This window comes from Chenopodium quinoa, unplaced genomic scaffold (genome assembly GCF_001683475.1).
Source record: "Chenopodium quinoa cultivar QQ74 unplaced genomic scaffold, ASM168347v1, whole genome shotgun sequence".
NCBI classification, from domain to species: domain Eukaryota; kingdom Viridiplantae; phylum Streptophyta; class Magnoliopsida; order Caryophyllales; family Amaranthaceae; genus Chenopodium; species Chenopodium quinoa.
In genome coordinates this window covers 498835-523692 of record NW_018742899.1, presented here as the reverse complement: position 1 = coordinate 523692, position 24858 = coordinate 498835, and the positions used below count along the sequence as shown (strand labels likewise).

General features: G+C 30.5%; 1 protein-coding gene across 2 annotated transcripts; it reads left to right on the top strand.

Annotated features, from left to right (window-relative positions):
- Positions 1-16265: 16265 nt before the first annotated feature.
- Positions 16266-23512, top strand: LOC110727052 (plant cysteine oxidase 2-like). Of its 2 annotated transcripts, none has more exons than XM_021906589.1 (5): positions 16266-16903; positions 19166-19290; positions 19382-19532; positions 19930-20145; positions 22977-23512. In XM_021906589.1, exons 1-5 carry the CDS (start codon positions 16690-16692, stop codon positions 23096-23098), a joined length of 828 nt encoding a protein of 275 aa, XP_021762281.1. In that variant the 5' UTR covers positions 16266-16689; the 3' UTR covers positions 23099-23512. The 2 variants fall into 2 exon arrangements, with proteins under 2 accessions (XP_021762281.1, XP_021762280.1); XM_021906588.1 differs by having other exon boundaries at positions 16267-16903; positions 22974-23512.
- The last annotated feature ends 1346 nt before the right edge of the window (positions 23513-24858 follow it).

Genomic DNA, 24858 nt, shown 5'->3' with positions numbered 1-24858 from the left:
TCCACCCTTGACTTACCTCTATACTTGTATTTAGGTTTGTTAAGTGATTATAAATTTGTTTGACCTTAGGGAGGATTAGTCAATGACCTAGTTTTCCCTACGTCATTATGTTACATTATAAGGCCAAGAGAAAGGAAGAACAAGCTTTAGCTTTGAGAGTATAAGAAGACATGTTAGCGCTGCAATATGCAGAGGAAATCGAACCTGAACCTGATTATAACACATTATTGCTTCTTATGACAAGTTGTTCTCTTTTTCTTTGGTAGACCATGACAATGGGATAATGATGCCATTCATCTATGCAAAAAGAATATCTACACAGTAGCTCATGATGGAAAGAGGGTGAAATTAAAATCCTTACCGCCCATATTAGTCCACAACCGAGACTAGAAGAACAACAAAGTACGACACCAAACATCAATGATACCACTTATTTAGGTGTTGATCAAGAGAAGAAGATGAATAAGAAAGGAAGGCACACGAATTCGAGTCTTCATTGGCCATCATACAACGACGTCCATTTGACATATGAAATTATGTTTGGTTATCCTTGAATCCTCAAAAGTTACATTCAAGCTACAAAGGAGGGAAGACGACGTTGAAGAGGGTCATTTCAAGGTTGTTCATAGGGAGAATTACGATACTTTCCAATTTCTACTTGGTGAAGGTGTTTGTGCTTCATTCAAGGTTGAAGATCTCATACCATCCTTTGACAACACTTGAGACAAGTGTTTTTGTAAGGAGGGGAGAATGATGCATATTAAAGGCGTCAAGATCATAATTTAATCGTTTTTTTTTCTATTTTTGCTCGAGTCGTCCATTAATCGTGAGATTGAGTTTTGTCAATCCAAAATTTATGCATGGTTAATGAGATTAGTGTTTGTTTCCATAATTAATTTAAGGAAAATATGAAGTTCATCTTTTAATAAGATACAATTAAGGTTTCCACTTTTTTAGGGTTAATTTTTATCTTTTAGAATTCTAGTTAGCGTGGGATGTATATCCTATAAAATGTTTTCAATTTTCATAAATAAAATTAGAGTGTTATGTCATTTGCATTTGTTTATTTTATAATTGAAAACATATTTTTGAGTAAATTAACCAACAAAGAGGGTTAGCGGAAATGAATTAGTCCAATAAATATGTTTTCAATTTTCATTAATATATCTTTTTATAATACTGTTATTTATAATTGAAAATTGAATAAATAATGCTCCATATACAAGAGAAACAGACTAATTCATTTCTTATCTTCAATTCTGTCGTATTCACCAAAACTATAGACTCAATAATAACTTTATATCTTACACCAATACATATTTTCCCAAGCGTTGTGCCAAAAATTATTACATAATAATATTCACACAACCAACAACTTATTGAATATACAACACAAATATTCATAGGCATAAATTTATATGATTAAAATACATAATTCATCAACTAACCAACCATGTATGTAATGTATTCTTTTTATTATTTTTTTACATACATACATACATATATATATATATATATATTATTTAAATTTAAAATATGAGCATTATATTAGTAAGAAAATATATAAATTTAATAGTTATAGAAATGAGAATATTCTTCATATAAATTTCATTTGATATCTATGTTATTTTATTTTATTTTATAATTGTACAGAATCTTTAATTATCATAATACATGCATAAATTGTTGGCATAATTTTTGGTACAAAATTTTTTTTAGCTTAATTTTTAGAAAAGTTATATTAGATATATATATTTTATGTAATCAAAGTTAAATTCAATTTAGTTTTAAATATTCAGATTATATAAACTCTATATTTAATCTAAACTTACATTAGATATGCAGATAGTTATTATATAAGTTTGAAAAAGATATACATATTTTTTTTTTTGAAAAATAAACAAAATAACAATATATATATATATATATATATATATATATATATATATATATATATATATATATATCAAATGAGTTAAATCAAATGTTCCAAATTATTACTCACAAGTTTTAAATCTAACATTATTTGTTCCAAATTTTAACTTATATGTTCTAAATTGTAAGTTGTGTTCTAAGATTTTTAATCATATGTTCAAGATTTTAAATCATATGTTCTAAATTATTACTTGTATGTTCTAAAATTTTATTCACATGTTCTAATTTTACTCTAAATTTACTCATATGTTATAAATTTTAAATCAGGTGTTCTAAATTTTTACTCACATGTTCTAAATTTTAAGTCAGATGTACTAATTTTTATTCATATGATTTGAATTTTAATTCATGTTTTTAAAGTTTTACTCACACGTTCTAAATTAGAAATAAGATGTTATAAATTATTACTCATGTAGATGTTCTAAATCTTACTCATATGTTCTAAACTTCAAAATCATGTGTTCTAAATTTTTAATTATATGGTCTAAATTTTTATCACGTGTTCTAAACTTTAAATCAGTTCTCATATAAGTATGATTTCTTACATATGGACCTTTTCTCATAGGATCCCTCCCCTATATATATATATATATATATATATATATATATATATATATATATATATATATATATATATTATGGAAAAAAACTATTATATTGAAACTGTAATTATATATGTCTTTTTAGGTAAATGTAATTAAATATATATAGTGTAATGCCTTGAATTTTTTTTAAAAATACTTTAGTAATTTCTTAAATTATTTAATTTGGAGCCAAAACAAATTTTAAATTTTGGCGCCAAGGTATAAGTATTTAATTATTTGAACAGTTAATTATTTCCGTATATCCAAATTAATAAAAATTCTTGATCGTTCCATATTTTATTTCAAAATTTACGTTGTACGTACATTTGAGCTTGACTATAATATTTTTCGGATTTTACCTTAATATTTAACAACTTTAATTATTATCTTATGATTCACAACTAATTTTGGTTTTGATATTATCTAAAATATTTTATTTTAATGATAAACTTGATTTAATTATTAAAATCAATTATTATATGACCTGGTCTTTCCTCGAGTATAGTTTGACTTGCTTAGGGAGGTGTGCACACTTAGGTGAAGAAAATTGGTTTCGGAAATTTGTTTAAAAATTAGAAAGTTTATAAATTCGAAATCTATTGGTTTGGAAAGTTTCTATTGATGGAAATTACTATACTTGGAAGGTTTAATTCTAGAAATTCTAAAATTGGAAAGTCTAATTTTGGAAAGTGATGAATTTTGAGAAAATACATAATTTGGCATGTTTGAATTAAAGTAGTTATTCGAAAGCATGTTTGCCTAATAAAAGTATTTACATACCTTTCACTTATATGAACTTTGAGTTTTTGCTAACCCGTATTTCTTTTGTTTTTGGTTTGCCCTGTTTACCATTATTGGTAAGCAGTTTTGATTTCAAGTGTGAAGTTGATCGTGCGAATGCTTGAGTCGGGACTGAGATCACCTAGTTAGGAGTTAAATTAATTATGAGTTAGACAAGTTTTTAATTGGAGTATTTGGAACATTTATTGTGGTTATTCTTATTATTAATAAAAGTTAGTTATTTTTCCGTTGCCATTTTAAGTAGTTAGGTAAGCTTTACGTTTTCAGATCACGTGGCGGTAATACGCCCAAGTCTATCTCTACGGTATTTGTATATGTATTATTATAGTATTTACGTAGAGGGAGATTTGGGGGTGTTACATATAGGAAAAAGGATATTAAAAGTATATTAGAACGACTTATATATTTAAATAAAATCAATGAGCTTGATGACCTTAATAAACTCATTTTCAAATATTTAGAACCAATGAAAATTAATAAAATATATTTTAGAATCAATATAATTTATATTGTATAAACTAACCAAAAATATTATGTAATATAATATGTCAAGCATTTTTTATATATAATATTTCAGATGACACATTTTTAACTATTTAGAATCAATCAAAATCAATAAAACATATTTTTAGAATCAATATAATTTATATAATATAAACTAACCAAAAATATTATGCAGTATATAATATAATATATAATATATAATATATAATATTGCAAATATAAGACATGTGAATCATAGAGTAACACTTGTCAGTTCCACATTAATTCGCTTGTCTTATGTATAATATTGATTGATTATTAAGTATGTGACCATAATTATTGCTAACAATTTGGCAAAGTAAAAAAATATGAACATTAAATATAGTGTGAGCGTAAAAAAGTTAACAAAGAGGATGAGTAGAGCTGAGTATAACACTATAAATGGTGGGCCTGCTAGCTTTGATTGAATTATACATTTATACTTCATCTTAATTATCTCTCCCTAGCCATTCTATATTCTACAACATGATTATTCACTACTATTTTTGTTTTCTTTCAATTGTCTTCCTCCTCAATAATGTCCCTTCTATGGGGCATGAGGGTTATTCATATATGAAGTACCAGCAGACAAAACTGCTAAAAAGTGTCATATCACTAGCACTTAGGGTTGCTTTACCTACATCAAATACATCCAATAAACCAATAGAGGATACTTCGGTGAAGTCAGACAAAGTGATAATTCAAAGCTATGAAGGTGATGAAGGAAAATATCATGTTAATAATAACGATTTTGATGATGGTGACGGCAACGGTGGTCATAGTCATGGTCATAGCCACGGTATTAGTCATGTGTTTTTAAAATCTAGATTTATTCTTTTTAAGCATATGTTGATGGTGTGGAAGGCATTCCATCTTACCACAATAAGCATATGTTGGTCTTTGCAAGTATCGTGTGACCAAAGTTGAGGCTCTTGATGGTGAAAATGAGTTCGTTGCATGCCATCGTATGGGTTCCCATATGATGTAATTTACTGCCACCAGCCATTGGCGACACAGAGTTTTCTATACGTACGATTGGTAAGGATACAAGATGAAGATGGGGTAGACTTAGATGCAATCGTGAGTTGCCACAATGAGACCTCCACATGGAATCCAAGGCACTCATAATTCACCCAAGGACTCCGATATGCCATTTTCTTCACTCAAATGACCTCATTTGGTACTTAACCTAGACCACATACAATCATTTGCACTCATGTTCTTGTTTACGATTATTAGTAGGATCCTAACAATTTTACTAGTTACTACTACTTATATCATATCTCCAGTTTATAACTTTTAACTGTATATGTAAAATCCAACATTGGCCTATTTAAATTGTGTTAAAAAACTATAATGTTTTTTCTTTTTTTTTAAGAAATATATTCTGCTGTTTATTTTGTTCTTGTATGCATTTCACGTCCAATTTTCAGTCTTTATGAGCAAAGTTAAGTATTTTTGGTTCATGAATTGCTACTTTTTAGGATTTTTTTTAATTTATAACACCACAAAATTGTCAAAAATTTGATTATAACAACACAAAATCCAAATATTATTATTATAACTCCACAAAATAAAAAAAAACCCAAAAATTGAATTTGACCACCATTTAATGGATTTTTGGATAGAATCCGTTAGTGGGGCCCACCATGTTCACTTGTCACTAATCTATTGGATTAAAAAAAGAAAAATTAATTAAATTTTTTTTAAAAAAAAATAAAAATAAAAACCATAAACCTTAACCCAGCCACCACCCCCACCACCAGCAACCCTAACCCTCATTGCCGGCAGCCCCCGCCCCATCCCACCCCCGCCCACCGCCGGCACCCGAGCCTACTGCCAGCACCAGCCTGCATGTCCACCCCCAACCCCCTACCGAAGATCTCCATTATGCCTGACCACCGAGTTTACAAGCAAAACGACGACCCACACTACTCCACCCTACCGACGACGACTACCCACACCCATTCCTACCTGCAAAGTGCAAACCCATTCGGCGACCCCGCCTAGATCCCCACCCTAGCCTGCGAATCAACCAAAAAAAACCCCTCCCCGTCACACTATAATACCCCGAAATTTTGGAAAATATATGTTTTAAAATTATTTTAAACTAATAAGGGTATTTAAGTAATTTCCATCAATTATTTGAATTCGGAGCCAAAACATATTTTTGAATTTTGGCGCCAAAATAACAAAAATGTATTTTGTTATCTAAATAATTAGTTATTTTTGGATTTTAACTTAATAATTTTGGTTCAATTATCTTTTATTATTTTTCTAGGTTGGTCTTTATTTTATACTTCATCTGTTCTTTTTTACTTGACCTGTTTCTTTTATCACGCTTGCCAATGCAAAACTTTAACGATCAATAACTTTAATTTTTCATAAGTAAAAAATAAAAGTTATATATTATGATAGTACTTATTGAGACGAATTCCAAAAGATCCAACATGAATATGTTTTTCCATACATATTATTCACAAAAGACGGTCAAAGGAGGGGCGGTGAATAGTGTAAAAGTCAAAGCAAGTCAAGTAAAAAAGAATGGAGGAAGTATCATTTGTGAATTTTATGTTGTATGTACATTTAGGTCTAATAATATTATTTTTTTCAGATAAATTTAATTAATAATATCAATAATTTCAATTATTTACGATAACACCTAAAATATATTACCTTATGATCTACAACTACTCCAGCTTTGAATTGTCTAAATTATTTTATCTATTTGTATTTTACAATGATAAACCAGATTTAGTTACTTAAATCAATTATTTTCTTGATTAAAATTGATTTTCGTATTTTGTTAAATAAAAAAATTCAGATTGTGTAAAATAGCTAGCTAGCCGAAATTCTGGGAAAAAATAAAATAGATTTGTGAGCTTTTTTTTTCGTCTTGTTTTAACTTAATCTTTAAACCTTCTCTTTTATCATATTTTGATTCCTATCTTCCTTCTTTCAATCCATTAATCCACTGAACTTCTATCTAATTTTTCTTCTCATCTTTTACACCCACCTATTAACCTAAACTTAATCAAAATCAAATACATAACTAACTCTAATTCTATCTTGTTCTCTAATCTCTACTAATCCTTTCACACCTTGAACTCTATCTTATTACCCCTTAAACACCTATACATAGACCCTTAATCCTCCCATTAAGGCGTTGTTCACTTCATCTTAGAAAGCAATATTAAGTAAAAATAATTTCGGTTCAGTAAAAATGATTTTAGTTCAGTAAAAATAAGTTTAGTTCAATAAAATAATTTCAGTTCAGTAAAAATAAGTTCAGTTTTCAGTAAAATTCAATATCTTTAAAGAATAAATATAAAAGAAAATCAGTAAAAATATTTTCAGTTCAGCAAAATTAATTTCAGTTTAGTAACAATAATTTCAGTTCAGCAAAAATAAGGTGAAGTGAACAGAGTCTTACTCACACCAAAAATCATAAAATATTCCCCTACTTCTCAAGACTCACTGCTTTCCTTCTTTCCCTTTCTTTCTTTCTTTCCTTTATTTCCTTCTTGCATCCTACTCAAACTGCCGCCCAATTGCCACCACTGCCGCCACCTCACTACTTCTCTATCGCCACCTGCTGCAGCCAACAAGGTGCAGTCGCACCCTCCTTCCTTCTTCCTACCTTACAGCAACACACATACCAAAAAAAAAAACTCTCCTTCTCTTTTATTCTTTATGATATTATAATTATCATTATTATTATGATTACTATTATTAATTTTTGATACTAAGCATATTATATGCTACTTAATTTTAAAACAATTGATATTAATTTTGATACTAATAACTAACATTAATTTTGATACTAATAACTAACATTATTATGCTACTAACATAAATTATTGTTAAAAATAAATAAAGTTTTGGTAGTTCATGCATAATTAGAGGAGTATTTATAGTTTTGTGTTTATTTGTTAACCCTATATTAATTAAGGTTATTGTAATTGTGTATGAGGATTCTCTCGATCGTGATCAAGTGTACTCGTACCTTAGTTTCCTCTAATCAAGGTACGTAGAGGTGGCTAGGCCCTTGATAAAAGTTGTGAACACATCAATGTTTTGATGATTGATTTATTTGAATGAATGTTTGAAAATATGTTTAAGTACTTAAAAGGTTTGAATCAATCACTTGGGTGATGAGTTAAGATAACTATATGAGTTAAGGTTTGATCTTTAAAGTGTTAATTGATTTAATAAAAGTTGTTTATAAATTACTTGATTTATAAGCTATTGAATTAAAGAAATAAATTTAAAATTTGCAGCTCATTATGGGTTTGAGTATTTAATTTATTGCCCCTACCCAGGACTGGTTAGTAAGACCATGAACTTTGTATGGTCTTTCCTCAAGTATAGTCTTACTTGCTTAGGGGGTGTGCACACTTAGGTGAGGAACCTGGTTTTGGAAACTTCACTTGTCTGATTGGAAAGTTATAAATTTTGAAATCTATTTGATTTGGAAAATTTCTATATAATGATGGACATTACTATGTTTGGAAGGTTAGATTTTGGAAATTCTAAATTTGGAAAGGATAAGTATGGAAAGTCTAATTTTAAAACGTCGCATTTTGGCATGTTTAAATTAAAGTAATTATTTCAAAAGTATGTTTGCCTAATAAAAGTACTTACATGTTTTGCACTTATATGCACTTAGCGTTTTACTAACCCGTATTCCTATTTGTTTTGTGTGAAGTTGAATGTGCACATTCTTGAGTCGGGATTGGGATCACCTAGTTTAGGAGTTTATTCATTCATGTTAGACTCAGTTTTGATTTGGAGTATTCTTAAACAATATTATAGTTTCTTTATTTAATAATAAAAGTTAGTTATTTTCGTTGCCATCTTGAGAAAAAGGGAAAACAAGAGAAGAAAACGCTAAGGTTTTTACAGAGAAAGTAATCAAGGAGGTGAGGCAAATTGGGATGGAGAGTTGGATCCAGACTTGACTTGGTTACAAATGATGAATTATTTCTTGAGAGTGGTCAAAGAGGTCGTAGGGGAATCAAGAGGGGAGAACTTCGATGCAGAGAGATATTTCGTGGTGGAATAAAGAGGTGAAAGCAGTAATTAAGCAAAAAAAAGGGAATGCTATCAAGCTTTGGGAAAATGTAGGACCGATGAAACCTTTGCAGCGTATAAGGAGGCTAAGAGTAAGGCAAAGACAGTTGTTCGCCAAGTAAAAGAAAAGGCTTATCAGGAGGTTTATGAGAAGCTTGACTCTAAGGACGGAGAAAAGATCATTTATAAGATGGAGAAAAGAATACAAGAGGCAAGGAAGGATATTGGCATGGTAAAGTGTGTCAAAGATAAGAACCATATTGTTCTAGTACAAGATGAAGACATTAAGGACAGGTGGAAGGGGTACTTCGATGAATTGTTTAATGGAAGTCAAGGAATGACTTGGTTGGAAGGAGTTAGGAAGGATATGAAGTATATGGATTCGCATGAGAATGAGGCATTTAATCGTAAGGGTGGAGAAGGAAGATTTTTGTGGATGATTGTACGGAACAACCACTTTGGTTCATGTAGCCGACCACACTTATGGGATTAAGGCTTTGCTTGATTGATTGATTTAGTAAGCTTTGCATTTTCACGTGGAGATAATACGCCCAAGTTTATCTTTACGGTATTTATGTATATATTATGATAGTATTTGCATAAAGGAAGATTTGGGGGTGTTCCAATTTCCCTCACCTGAACCCAAACCCGGACCCAGAAACCGAAACCTAAACCAAATTGGAGTTGGGGTGTTTCAGGGTTGGGCAAGGGTGGTGTGCATTGTTGATGGTCGGTTAGGTTGGTTTAATTTCGACGGTCATGGATGGGGCAAGGGATGCCAGCGGTGGGGGTTAGGCTGCCGTCGGTGTGGGTTAGTGTTGCCAGTGGTGAGGGTGGTGGCTAGGTAAGGGTTTTTTCCTTTTATTTATATTTCTTTTTATTTTAATTAATCTTTTTTTAAAAAAAAAACCAGCAATGCATTATTGACGAGTGTAGATAGTGGATCCCACTAACGCATTATTATAATTTTTTTTTAACAAACTACCACAAAAATATAAAAAGTTTGAGTAGCACTACTTTATCTACTTTTTCGGCTAGAATCTCCGGGTGTGGGCCCATAAATTAGTATTTCCCTCCCAAAATTCTTTCTCTCTCCCGTATTTAAAAATGATCTTATTCGTTTTCCTCTTTTCATTAATGAAAACCAAAATTAAACCCCTAATTTCTTGATTTTAATTCTAAGCGAGAGAACAAGCAAAATCAATTGGCGAACAAAATTGAAGATGATGTTTATTTGATTTCGCATTGTAATTGACACAATTTCTCAATTGAATCTTTAAATTATGTTTAATGGCAAAAATAATTGAAATTGGGGGTTTTGAAATTAGGGGATTTGGGGCAATTGTTTTGTATTATCCAATCTAGGGTTCATTACCCATTAATTGTTTATGTATTACAGCAATTAATTGAATTCAACCATGTCCAAATCCCCATATCACACAGCTCATCCTTTCCCTCCCAAATACTTTTGTGGAATTCCATCAAACATGGAGACCTCTTGGATTAGCACTAATCCATGGAGGAGGTTGATTGTCTATAAGTTTTATGATGCTTTGAGTGGTAGGCATGCCTGCTCTATTATAGCTAGTAGCTTCTCTTTTTGTCAGTCTAAAAAAGCACAAACTTTGTGGCTTAATTAGGATCGGACCACAATTTGTTATAGAGAGAGATTGTGAGTGAAGTTGCAACAGAGAGAAAGAATAGAAGGTCAAAAGGGGGGGGGGAGTATTATATGATTTACAAAGATGAGTATATGGTGATGAATGAATAAGGGTGGATGAAGGAGTTAGACGGGAAATTAATGAACAGAGAGAGGTAGTTGAGGCCATATTAGATTAGGGGTAGATTCGTCATTTGAAATAGGTTTTTGGAAGGGAAATACTAATTTTTGGGCCCCACAGGAGCGGAGATTCTAGCCGGAAAAGTTGATAAGGTAGTGCTACTCAAACTTTTTATATTTTTGTGGTAGTTTTTTCAAAAAAAAAAAAATATAAAAATAAAAAGGTAGTTGTTCATAAAATTTCCTAGAATTATCATACAAGTTTTTTTGCCTTTTATTTTTAATTTTTTTACAATAACATCATACAAGTTTGTTTAGTATTAATATTCTTTGTCTGTTAAAGGAATTAAGATAAGGTACTTTTTGTAAAGTCATTCAAACTAAGGCAAGTGTGATCAAGGTTAAAGATTTTTTTTTTTTTTTTTTTTTTGTAAGGACATATAATTTGAATAAAATAATTGGTAAAATGAATATATTATTTATAATATAATAATGACCCAAAACAATAAAATAATTATTTTTTAATGGAAAATGGAATCATATTATTAATGAATAGTAATAAGACATCTACAATAATAATAAAGATTGATAAACCATAGATTTAGAGAAAATAACATAAATTTTACAATCAAAACCATAAATATTTTACATATTTGGCATAGCTCACACTCCACTGTTTATGCTTGACGCAAGTGATTTTCGATGTCTTCGCATCTTTCCAAGTAGAGATATTCGCAATCTGCTCAGATGTTTTGATCATAAAGTTGATAACAAACCTTAAGCCGATATGAATTAAATTACCTTCTCAAGTATCTTAGAGCCTAAAAATAAAATTCTCGTCCATAGATGAGAATCAAAATCCCAGAAAATTGGGATACACTTTCACAAATGGAGAGAACAATACAAAGCAAAAGAAAGCAAAACAAAACAAAGCTAAAACTAAATTACATTAAAGAAAAAAGAAAAAAATAAAATAGTCTGATTTCCGTAGAAATTAGACTATTTTCGGCCTGAATGGCCAAAAAAACTAAAACCCTATAGGAGATATGAGAGAGTATAAGTAACACCCCCTTAAAATTTACATTAGCAAAATAAAATAATTATATTGAACTGAATTTATTTTTAGTGATTTAAAACTTATTTTACTTATTCTCTATTCTATTTGTTTTTTTGAGTTACTTGTTTTTACTAACTAAGGACCTGTTCTTTTCACCTTATTTTTGTTGAACTAAATTATTTTTATTAAACTTTTTTTTATTGAACTAAATTTATTTTTACTGAACTAAAATTAATTTCCCTTAATTGAAATTATTTTTACTGATTCTTGGTATATTTCTTTTCAAATTTATTGATTTTTATTGAACTGAGATTATTTATAATGTATATTTTTTAAAGATGAAGTGAATAGGGCCTAAAACTTAATTTTACTGAACAAAATCATTTTTGTTAAATTGAACTTATTTTTAGTGAATTAAAATTATTTTTACTAAACTAAAACTATTTTTTTACAGAACATTATATTGATTTGAGATGAAGAGAACATCACCTTACTCCGAACAATTCAAGATACTTCCTCCATTTTTTTTATATATGTGTTATAATATAACGACATATAGTGTTAGATAATTAATTAACTCTAATATTATAAGATATAAGTGGGTATTTGGGGAATTAAGAAATTATAAGAAAACATAGTAGAGTTACTAATTTATTAAAATTATAAGAAAAATATTACTAGGTTTGACTGAGGATCATGAGAGGTGACATGATATAGTCGTATCTCCTAATCAAAAGAATTACCTAAGTCCTATAACTAAAGCAGATAGGGAAGTAGGGTCGAATCCACAGGGAAACAAGTCTTCTATTCCTAATTAATTAATATAATCTAAACTATTAAGTAACCAAATTATTTTTAGGGGAATTAAACTAAGGAGAATAATTAAACTAAAGCAAATTAAACTAGGGAGAAATCAATAAATTAAAACCTAGGGTATAGGTTCACCAATAAATAATATTCCAGGGTAAAACATAACAATCAATTATCAATGCATCAATTAATCAGATTATAAAGGGCTTTTGCTACATATTACAATCACATAATTAATCTACCGGTATTAAATCACATCTCTCGAATCTTGACTTAACCATTTATAAATTAATCTGCCTATTGAAACTAAGCTTAAACATCAATTCTTATCTCTCGAATCAATATTGCATAACTCATACAATTAAACTAGGCCTAATCTAATTGTATAGCATTAAATCAATCAATAGGAAATCAATCAAGCATTGACAATCAACAATAATAAATTACCCTTTCATATTATTTATGGATCCCCACAACCCTAGAAATAAAACTACTCACACATATTGAAATCTAAACTGAGCAAAACAAATAAACAAGACATGAATAATCAAGCCATTAAAATACTGAAAATAAAAGGGTAAGGAATCGTTACCAAAATAAACGAAAATATGAAATTGCATAAACCAAAAGTGTTGAGAGAACAAGAGTATTAACCAAAAGCTTAAAAACAAAATCTAAAAATTAACTAATGAAAGACGTAAGTGAAAATCTGGCTTAGCAAAGCGACTTATATACATAAGCTGAAAATCCTAAGACTAATCGAAGTGAAAGAATCGCCAATCACCCCTCAGAAACACGCGCCCGGTCGGGCGCCATTTTGCCCGGCCGGGCCTGCCTTTAGCTGGGAGAGTGCTTCGCCCGCGCTCGGTTGGACGTGCCTCCGGCCGAAGGACACTTCTCTTCTATATGCCTCGCCCGGATGGGCACGCCTTGGGGCGAGGGCTACCCAGTCGGGCGAGCTTTCGGGCAACTTGGACATCTTATTAGGCTCTTAACTAGCCCAATTCGAATTTCCTCTTGGGTCTTTAAGAATCGGTCCAATGCCTCGAACTCTTCTTCTTCATCGAGCCCTTAATCATCGGTTTGATTGGTCCTACGCGGTCTTGGGTTACGGAATATGGTCATAATAATGCGATCCTACTCCAATGCTCGTAGTGGCTCAAATAAGTGCAGGAAAATGCTCCAAATCCGCAATTTCCTATAAAACAATACTAAATTTACGAAAACACTAGAAAACGCATATTAGTAATAAAAGTGGCTCCGTAGAGCCAAAAATACTTCAAAATATGACCAAGGGACGGGGGAAAATCAGTATATAAAATAGGCATATCAAGAGGAGATTGATATAATTTTAAATTGTACTTCCTTTGTTTTTTCAATTTCCTCACTTTGACTTTTTGCAGCATTCACATATTTCATTTTGACTAACGTTAATAATTTATTGATACTTTCCCATTCCATAATAGCTGACACACTTTTGACCTTTTTCATTATTTATTTATCTAATTTGACTATAGTTTTTTACGAGCATGCATATTATAAATAAATGTTATCATGAAAAATATTGTTGGATAAGTATTACTATAGATTTATAATATTAACTTTTTTTTATAATATTTATTATCATATACTTCTAATCACTTATATTTGAAAGGAATTACTTATATTTAGGGTTGTCAAACTTGGCACATTTATTAATGGAATAGAAGTAGTAAGAAAAAATATGGTCATGTGGGTACTTGTTGGAATTGTCTTAAGGTGTAACTTTTGAATATGAACTTTTTATAATTTATACTCCCTCGATCTGTCCCTTAATATTTGTCCTAATTTTCTTTTTTTAATCAGTTCCTTTGAGTTTGCTCTATGTTAGTTTTCGTTCTAGGAACCACATCTTTACTCTCACAATTATTACATTAATCCCACCATTTTCTCTCTCATAAACTATTTTCAACTAAAATTAAAAGAGTAACTTCACCTATATAGGGCAAAAAAATAAGGGATGAAAGGAGTATTGATAAGGATGACTCTGTGGTTGTGGTTGTCGTTGTCGTTTGAAAAGTAACAAACATAATTTTTAAAATGAACGTTTAAGATTTAATGATTTTTGAATTAATTTTTAATGTTAATACTAATTAAAATTAACTTAATTATTTCCTGATAAATAATTTAATTTTTTTATTTGACTTACAATTTTTTTTAATAATTAAACTTGAATTTCATAAATTAATTTGGAAAAAAAAATCGAATATAATAAGTAACTTTCAGAAACTTAAAATGAATTCCTAAAATAAAGAAAATGAATTTTAATTAATTTTAGCATTTAAAAATAATTCAATTCGTTAAATCACAACCGTCCAATTTTAAAAATTAAAGATATTATTTGTCAAAGTTCTACATTGGTATAAATGCCAAATTTTACATTGACATCTCTATTGAATCAAACAAAAGAATTTAATTAAAAAAACAAGGAAATTCTATTAGTTTGAATGTTTTTTTTACACACTTTTATCATTAATTAGTACTCCATATTTTTTTTAGTGAACTATCGGGCACGTATGCAATCAAAACTTTTACCAACAATATTTTTTTCTTTTTTTTAAATGGAGATTAACAATATCTTTAAGGGAAATTTTACATGGTGGCCTCATGGTTTTGAGTTTTCTATGTGGAAGACGAAGTTTTTTTTAACTCTCTTCAGTGGCACCAAGGATTAGAAAAATTGACCATAGTGACCTTTTTTAGGTTTATGGCTAACCTTTTTAGTTAAAATGGTTAATCTTTGATTTTTTTTTATTAAAAAATTATTTAAATTATATTTTAAAATAATAAAATTTAAAAAAATAAAAAAAAAACAAAAAAAATTCCCAGCCACTTATCCTAAAAGAACAAAATATTTTACATAATTTAAATAATTATTTAAATTATATTTTAAAATAATAAAATTTAAAAAAAAACAAAAACAAAAAAAACGCATTTGGGAATTTTTTTGTTTTTTTTTTAAAATTTTATTATTTTAAAATATAATTTAGATGATTTTTTAATAAAAAAATCAAAGGTTAACCATTTTAACTAAAAAAGTTAGCCATAAACCTAAAAAAGGTCATTATGGTCAATTATTCTAAACCTTGGTGCCACTAAAAAGAGCTGAAAAAAATTTCGTCTTCCACGTAGAAAACTCAAAACCATGAGGCTATCATGTAGAATTTCACTATTTTTAATTATTACTCCGTGATAAGTAAATAAAACTTATAACAGTTGAATATTATTAACTGATTTCAACAAGTATTCATTAAATTATATTTCTCTTATTTATAAATCAATAATACTAGTCAAAATAGATTAAATGAATAATGTAAAAAGTTAATACATTTCACTTTTAAAAAAAAAGTATTAAATACTCCGTATTAAATAATCTGTGGTGAATTTTACAAAACTTTGGTGAAGAGAACAATTTAAATTTAACCTTAATTGTTAGTAAAAAAAACTTTAAACTGCATTAATGTCAGAGATAGTAGTGTCCAAGTGGTATAGATGAGAAAACAGCCAAACATAAGAGGTAGAATGTTAAGAAAATTCAAACTCCATGATGCAACTCCTTTTTATGAAGGTGGTATTTTAAAATTTAAAGCAGTATTCTAAATTATTTAACTTCCTTAATAGTGTAAGAAAATCCAAAATCAATAATAAAAAGGTCAAGATTATTTCCAATTTAATAAAAAGTCTGGTATTAAAACAGCCCACTGGAAAAATTGAACAGCCCATGGTTTTCTCTCTCCTAAAAAAACCAACTGTTATTGTTATCCATCCTAAAAATGACCCCTTTTTATACCTCCCTTCTTCCTCAATTTCTCCTTCTTACTGTGGCAACAATTTTGTTCTTAAATTTCACGTCAAAATTTTTCTTATTTTTACCATTTTTTTGTACTTCATCTTCCTCATTTTTTGGCAACTTACAAACTATATAAAAAAAAAAAACATAAAAAACAACCATTTTTAATTTTTTTTTCTTGGGATTTTCATAGCACCATTTTTTAAAATGAGTAAATATATTGGTAAACCAGATTAAAATTTTGGGTTTTAGAGAAAACTTTGAATTACCCATTTGGTGGATTTATTGGAATTTTTTCATGGGAATTGAGCCTGGTTATAGTGATAAAATAGCGACTGAAATCGAAAAAACGACCACCAATAGGAGCAAGTCGTCCCGGAAGAACCGACGGCGGAATCGTAAAATGGCGGCGGTTCAGACGTTGTTTAACGTTTGTAAGGAGGTGTTTGCCGATGGTGGTGTTGGATTTATTCCCTGTCCCGACGACGTCGAACGGTTGCGCTCTATTTTGAGTATGTTTTTGTTGAATTGCTTCAGTTTTTTGTTTGGTAAATTATGATTTAATATTTTGGGAATTGAGATCTATTTTTTATGTAGAGTTAGCTGCTTTAATAGTTCTTCCTGTTTCGACTTGTTGATGTGTAACTGTCGTGGTCAAATCAAAACAAGAAGAACTTTTAAAGACGGGGAACAATTTAATTCAGCAATGTGTTTTTAGAGTGAACAATTTAATATAGCAATGTTGGTGTTGGTCATTTTAATTCAGCAATGTTGGTGTGTTGGTATATTTATATGAGGTTGATGGTTGGAAAAATGCAGGTAAATGTTTTTTGCTAAGGTTATAAATGGATAAAAAAAGAAAATAGAATTTATCATTTCGATGAATTTTAATAGAAGATCCTGTTATACTGAGTTTGACTTTGATTCCTTATTGTATGTTATTTTTGGCAATTTGGATTTTATAAGCCTTTTGGGTGAAAAAAAAAGCCATGAGAAGGTACTTCTTTTGTATCTAAACAGCAGTACTTTCATAATGTCTTAATGGTTCATTTCATGTGGTCCCCAATTATGATGCATGGTACTATTTATTCCGTGTCATGAGATTTATCACCGGATGTTAACTAATTTAATTGGTCATTTCCCACTTATCCCTTTTACGTCATTGACTTTTGTGGCTCTCTTTACTCCCCCGACAAATAATTCCTAGTCTTACAGTCAATTTTATTCTAGTTGGTCCCATCACATTTTGCCATATATTCCGTATTCATTGTGTGACCCTTTAATCCTTCATCATACCCCATATTTGTGTTATCTCTATCATCTTCTCATCACTTAGTTCTAGTTGTGGCACAGTAGGAGTGCTACTATAATAACTAGAGCAACTTTTAGGTAAAGAATGGAGTGTATTTTAAAATTTAGTATTGGATGTTTTCAAATGTTTTGTTGGTGTTCTTATTTGAATTGTTTCATAGTTAATTAATTTACTAAGGTGTATGAAAATTCTATAAACTATTTGTAACTTGTTGACTGATGTTTTTTTTTAATAATTTTATGGGAATATTATATAGTTGAGTGCAAAAAAATAATGCAACTAGTTGTGATGCTCAACAAAGTCGTGTGCAAATTGCATGAGAAAAATAAGTGAACATTTCTAGTGCAACTTGCTATATGTCAATTTTTCATGTGTAGTTTGCTTAAATGATTTATTTATTTATTTATTCCTTTCTGCCATGTTTCTTTCTGCTGTTAAGAGATCATATTCTGTTTATTCTCGCAATAAGTGTAAGAATATTCTTAATTGAAAGCAATCCCCATTTTTTTATAAAAAACTTTGTTGATAGTTTCCATCTATATTACTGTAGCTTGGAATATGGTATGTTTTGCTACAGGGGAACAGGTAAATGTAATTCACTTCCAAGTTACTCCATACAAAACTAGAAATGCACTAATGTTGGACGTTCTGAACTATGGTTTCTTACACCCACCCACTTTTTTGCACTTAATTGTCTATTGTTTCCACCTTTTTCTTACGCCCACCACCACAATAATATTCTCTCGCCAGTTGTGTTAATTTGCGCGGAAATAGTAAGTGTCGGAAACTTTTAAAAACAGAGGTAGTACAACTGCTTGGTTCAATTATATATTGACACGTGAAGATTACTATATTTACATTGTATTTTCCTTCTATTCTGGATCCTTCTGAATCTATGTTAGCTTATTGCTTCATGTTCTAAAATTTGACAGGTGCTGTGTAGAGGTGTCAATTTGAGTGTACAGGTTGGGTTTGGTAAAGACGGGTTGGGCTGGATTTATTTTGAATTTGAGTCTTGCTCAATTTTTGAGTCAAGCTGAAATCTGAATTTGTTTATTTTTCTGGTCGGTTTTGGGTCGGGTCGGTTCGGTGTTTGCCACCTCTAGTGTTGTGTTGAACATCCTAATGAATCTTATTCTTACGTAAACTTGGGTTTGGATTCTCAGAATAGATTAAGCTTCATGGAAAACATAATTGTTCTTTTGCGTGGCCTTATTGTGTTTAAATATAGATGCATGTATGTTTTCTTGCTGATAGTGTTGGTATTGTAGAATAATCTTGTTCTTCACCTCTTGACTTTTTATTCATGACCTTTCTTGAGTTTGTTCTTGAAGCAAGAACATCTTTCTTTTATTTTTATATTTTGGTGCAATGAGTCAAGGGTTTTTCATCCATATATTATTATTAAACTCTATAGCAGAATTCCTTGAGAATCTCACTATTATATGATTTGTGTCTACAGATAGCTTGACACAAGATGATGTTGGATTAAGCCCAGAATTGCCATATTTTAGACCCATTAGGATTGGGAATAGTCGAGCTCCTATCATAACTTACCTGCACCTCTATGAATGTGACAAGTTTTCGGTATGGTTCGTTGTACTCATTGTATTGATCTATCTTTAGATTCTTTACTAAAGTGGTGCTATTAGTTTAATTAATTGTTTTAATATTGTAGATTGGAATATTTTGCTTGCCGCCGTCAGGTGTATTGCCCCTTCATAACCATCCAGGAATGACTGTTTTCAGCAAACTTCTCTTTGGGACCATGCATATCAAGTCATATGACTGGGTAGAAGGCGATCCTTACACCACCGCTGTTTCAGAAAGTAAGGTTTTCTTTAAAGTAGTGTTTAGCTGTGCTCATGTCACTTACATTTTGCCTTTAGGAAGTAGCAGGGTTTTCAGCCTGCCTTCAAAGTCGTAGTTCAAAAGTATGGTGTACAACTGTTAGCGCACACACACACCAAGTTCAATTGTAGTTCATGTACATCTGATATATGTATATATGCTCTCTCTATTCTAATTCATCATCCATCATAAATCATAATCGTGATTTAGAGTTTTAATTGTTTTTCAAAATGTTTATTTCTCTCTTTTGCTGACCCCATTATGTCACAAAATTATATGTTTTCACCTTATTCATTCATCTTTTTTTAAGAGCATTCTATTTATATCTTTGAGAAACTAAGGGTTGATGAACTCATTTGACATGATGGTTGACAGATGCTCCTCCGGCCAGGTTGGCGAAGCTTACTGTTAATGAAGATTTTGTTGCCCCTTGCAACACTTCTATCCTCTATCCAGCAGCAGGTGGGAATATGCATTGTTTTACAGCTATGACAGCATGTGCAGTTCTTGATGTTCTGGGCCCTCCATACTCTGATCCTGATGGTCGGCACTGTACATACTACAGGGAATATCCTTTTGATCGTTTCTCAGGTACCTGAACGTTTAATGCAGTTGTGTTCTTTAGTTGGTATTACTGGCGGTGGTAGCTACTTCGTGGTTATACTGTCTTTGCATTCAATTTATTAATGAAAAATATGAAATGGCCAACATGTTAGTCACCTAACCACTATAAAATGGTAAAAATATCTTAAAAACATGTGATATTTAAGCTAAATTGGTTCTTCGAAATGGAGAGGTATTGAGTTATTTGTTATGTTTATTGTGTGTTCTGTAATTAGCCCTTTAATATTGTGTGTTGGGTGGCTAATCTATTAACCTTTTAGTCTTGTTGGTAGTGAAAAATCAATAGTGTATATGAAGTATATTGCAAGGATATTATAACGAATTTTTCTTTTTTTAATTTTGTAATTTTTGATTTTCTATTGCATCACGGCTGAAGTTGGAACAGAAATTACTTGTTTGAATTGAATTACCAAAAATAGATTTTCTGCTAATACTATCATAATCACATTAAATTATACTCCTCCGTTTTCCTGAGTTTCTACTTTGTAGCTACACAAACCTAGAAAGAGTGAAAATAGGGACCATGCATGGGTAGAGAGATAGAGAGTAGAGTTTTGTTATATAAAGTAGGCCCTACAAAGTGGGGTTATGGATGATAACAAAATAAATAAAAGGTTGTCATAAAAGGAAGTAAAGCAAAGTGAAATGGAACTTAGAAAAATGGATGAAAACGGAAAGTGAGTAGAAGTTAGAAAACCGAGGAAGTATTATGTGATACTCCGTAGTGTTTAATTAGTAGTTTGTGGAGAATTATTGGTGATTATTCTAGAAGATTATCTTTGGTGGTCTTCGACCATTTTTAACCACTAGTTTTTTAATGGTTTAACAAAGAATTTTAATATCCTTTATATTCTACGTAGAATAATCATAATGGGAAAAAGTGATTTAGTTTTTAATACTTAATACATCCATTTTAGTATTAATATAATGCATTAATTATACTTCGTTTAATTTTCATCATTAACTAGTTAAAAAAAAAAATACCAAAGTAGACGGAAGTGCAATTTAAATTTATTATCATAACAATGATTAAAATTAACTTAAATAAGAGCTTTTTTTGAAGTGGTGCTCGGGTTGACCTAACATTTTTGGCCAAACATGATTATTTATTAACGTTACAATAATTTTTTTTTTTTTTTGCTATTCTACTTTTAATGATGTATATTTTTTTCATAGATCATTGAAAAGGTTTTTATTTTTATTTTTAAAAACACTTTTTTTTGAACAAATTGAAACCTTTGTTAGTCCCATCTTAATACAAATAATAACTTTCTAGGATACAAGATTAATGATCAAAATCTTCATACTTGTGGTGTTAGATATTCTGAAGTTTGATCATTCATACTAAAACCAAATGTTGATAGCCAGAGTAACTCCTTTAGCTTTTAAGGTTATATTTTATCTCTTTTTCTGGTGTGAGACAAATCACATGTGGACAATAATGTGATTTTAACACTCCCCTTTGCATCTGCTCACACGTGAGTGCCCTTAAAATTAGAGCACACTTTAAGGCACACATTTATAATTCTCATTAGGGAATGAACATCTAATAAAGGTCCCTTAACCAGTGGCTTGGTATTAACGCCTAATTATTAAAGAGCCTAGATGAAAGCCCCCTACATGAGCCCTTTGGAATGAGTCAGCTTATATATATTCAGTCACACCCCCTACATGAAAGCCCTTTGGACATGGGGTGCTTCATGAGCCTTCTTATGCCCAGTGCTGAATATATCTTTTTGGTAGTGGTCTAACCTTAAGGAAAATTGGAAGGTATTGCACACTAGTTAGCAACACTTTAGATGCATTTGCTAAATTTGTTTGGCCAAAAAGTTATTGCTTATATTCTTACGGGAGTTAAGGCAATTGGAGAGAGTGTTGATGTGGTGAGTGTAGAAGAGAAGAGGATAAAGTAAGAAAGAAAGTAAAAGGTGGGTAAGTGTAAGAAAAATGATGAAGAAGCAAGTGAAAGTGAGTAGAAAAGTGTAAATATTGTGGGGGTGGGAAGGTAAGGTAGTAAATGGGGTTTATCAAAAATGGAATAAAGTAAAAGTGTTAAAACTTTTAGTCAAGAATATCTAAATATTGTGGGAATAACCGGATAAGGGAAGGTAAGGTAGTAAATGGGGTTTATCAAAAATGGAATAAAGTAAAAGCGTTTAAACATTTAGTAAAGTACTAATGAGGAAATTGTTGAGAACTTCTAGTAACAGAGGTAGTTTTAGAAAAACCCGATCTTTTTCCTTTGGAGTTATGTATTCTACAATCATTACTTTAGCAGGAGCTTGCTGCTTACCTTTGTGGATCACGGTCATTTCTTGTAAACGTACATGATTCACTGTGACTGTTGCCACAACTGCATTTGAAAATACTTCATGATAGAATCAAAGAGTTTAGGAAATGGGTATCTGAATTGTTAGAGCTTTCAACTCTAGTCTTCTTTTTTTTAAATTGGACTATATGACTGACTAGTATCCCGAAATCAATTTCAGATGAGATGAACAGTGAACCGAAATGTTCCTCTATATTTTGAACTAAATTGCTCAGTCCTGACGATTTGGCCATTTAGCTCAATAAATTAAGACAAAATGTCATTTATTTAATTGAAGTTATTTGGAGTGTTTTCTTTTGATAAAAGCTATAAATGATTGTCCCCTTTAATTTAGTGCTAGTCTGCTTCATGTGTAAGAGGGTTTGAAGTTTATTTGAGAAGCTGTTTCGATACCTTATGTGTTTTTAAAAACTATTGCTGCGTAACATAATACAGCTTATTCTATATTTCTATTCATTTGTCACAGCAGATGGCATCTCTGGGCTTGAACAGGAAAAGGATCGTCTTGCATGGCTTCAAGATAGGGAGAAACCTCGCAGCTTGACTGTTTTTGGGGCGTCATATAGAGGTCCCAGGATTGTGGATGGTTGAGCCTGGCTGTTACTTTAGGCGCCTCTAGTGCACTTCCCTTGCTGCAAAGTCATGATCCTTCAGAGCTTTTTTTTCTTATTTTTTTTTTTTTAAGTTTTCAACTGCAATTACTGTACCGCTCTGAAGTTTCTCCAAAGCTCTTGTTAGGATTGAAGCCTTGTACATAAATAGGAGAAAATAGGAAATGAAAGAAATCAACAGGAAAAAAGACAGGTAGATGAAGGATTGGGAGATAGATTTTGAGAATAGAATCTTGAAAGGGATATATTTAGATTTAGCCAAAATTTTCAAGAGCGTTGAGAAACTTTAACCTTTGGGAGACTTTGTTTTATTTTTATTTCGGGTGCGAAACCTGAAGCAATTGAATTGTTTTAGTAATATGCATTATGGTGATTAAATTCTCTTTGCCGTTTCTCTTTGCTGTGCCAAATTGTTTAGTATATATGAAGGATGCACGCTGTACACAAGACACCAAACAAGCTGTTAAATTGTTGGTACTAGTGATGGGACTCACGGATGACGAGTGCAGATTCGGTGAAAGCTAAATATACGATTGTTGTATGTAGCCCCTACATACAACTTTAATTTGTCATGTTTTTATTGGTTAGAATAATGGGCTCAAGTTATATTAAAATTCAATTTATATTTGACTCATAATCTTCTCCCCTATGTTAATGATGTGTCAAATTTCTAGTGGTGTTGTATGTAAAGACAATATACAATGGTGGTACGTGTACCAGTTTTAGCCAAGGAAACATTCAAGACAATTAGCTCTTAGGAAATACAAGTTTCTTACTCACAATCGACCTTGTTAGAGTCGTCTAATTGTCTTGATATGTATGTTCAAAATACCAAATTTTACAAGCTTTACATGTTGTTTGCTCCGTAGCCATATTCACATTATTAAGTTTTGGTTGGAGTGAAATTGATGAGAACGAAAAATTATAAGACCTAACGTAATTTTCATGAGGGTAAAGTTGTGGTCTCCAATGTACATTCATGGTATAATACAATGAAAATTCTACAATGTCATTCTTTAAAAATGACACCATAATTTGCTGATGTGGCAAAATCTTATTGGCTTATATTTAGTATTTTTATTTTCATTTTGAATTATTTTTAATATCCTTAATGTATTAAAATTGTATTTTTTTTTGTATTATTTTTAATACATGTTTTTTTTTTTAGAAATTCATAATTATAAATTATGAAAATCTATTTTTTGTAATATTAATTAATTTTCGAATTTATAATTATAGTAAAAAATCACAAAATTAAAATCGTTCAACATTTGTCATATTGTTCTACAATCGTTCATCAATGTTCATCAATCATGTCATAGATTAGCCCCCTATTCCCAAAACAATGTTAGTTGTTGATGAGTTCGCAACATCCGGTCTAAAATCGGGATAAAAATTCGTAAACAAATTGTGTTTTTTGCAGTTTTTGATTTTAGGTTTTCGTTCACAAAAAAATCTCAACAACAATCTCATTTATAAGTATTTGCAAAGGACGAATTTCGCTTTGAATGGTTCAAAAATATGATTTTTGTGGACTCAAATTGTGTAATTTGTTAAAAAACAAGGAGTATCAAGTTTGTATGTAGAAGATGAAGTGGTCGCATTTTTCACCTACCGCAACCCTTGTTTGATCCGATAAGTATTAACTTTTAATAGCAATGGTAAAAACTTATAGTTAAGCAACCGTAGAGCTACACCAATTGCAAACAAATTGTCAATTCATCATTTTGTACCATTACC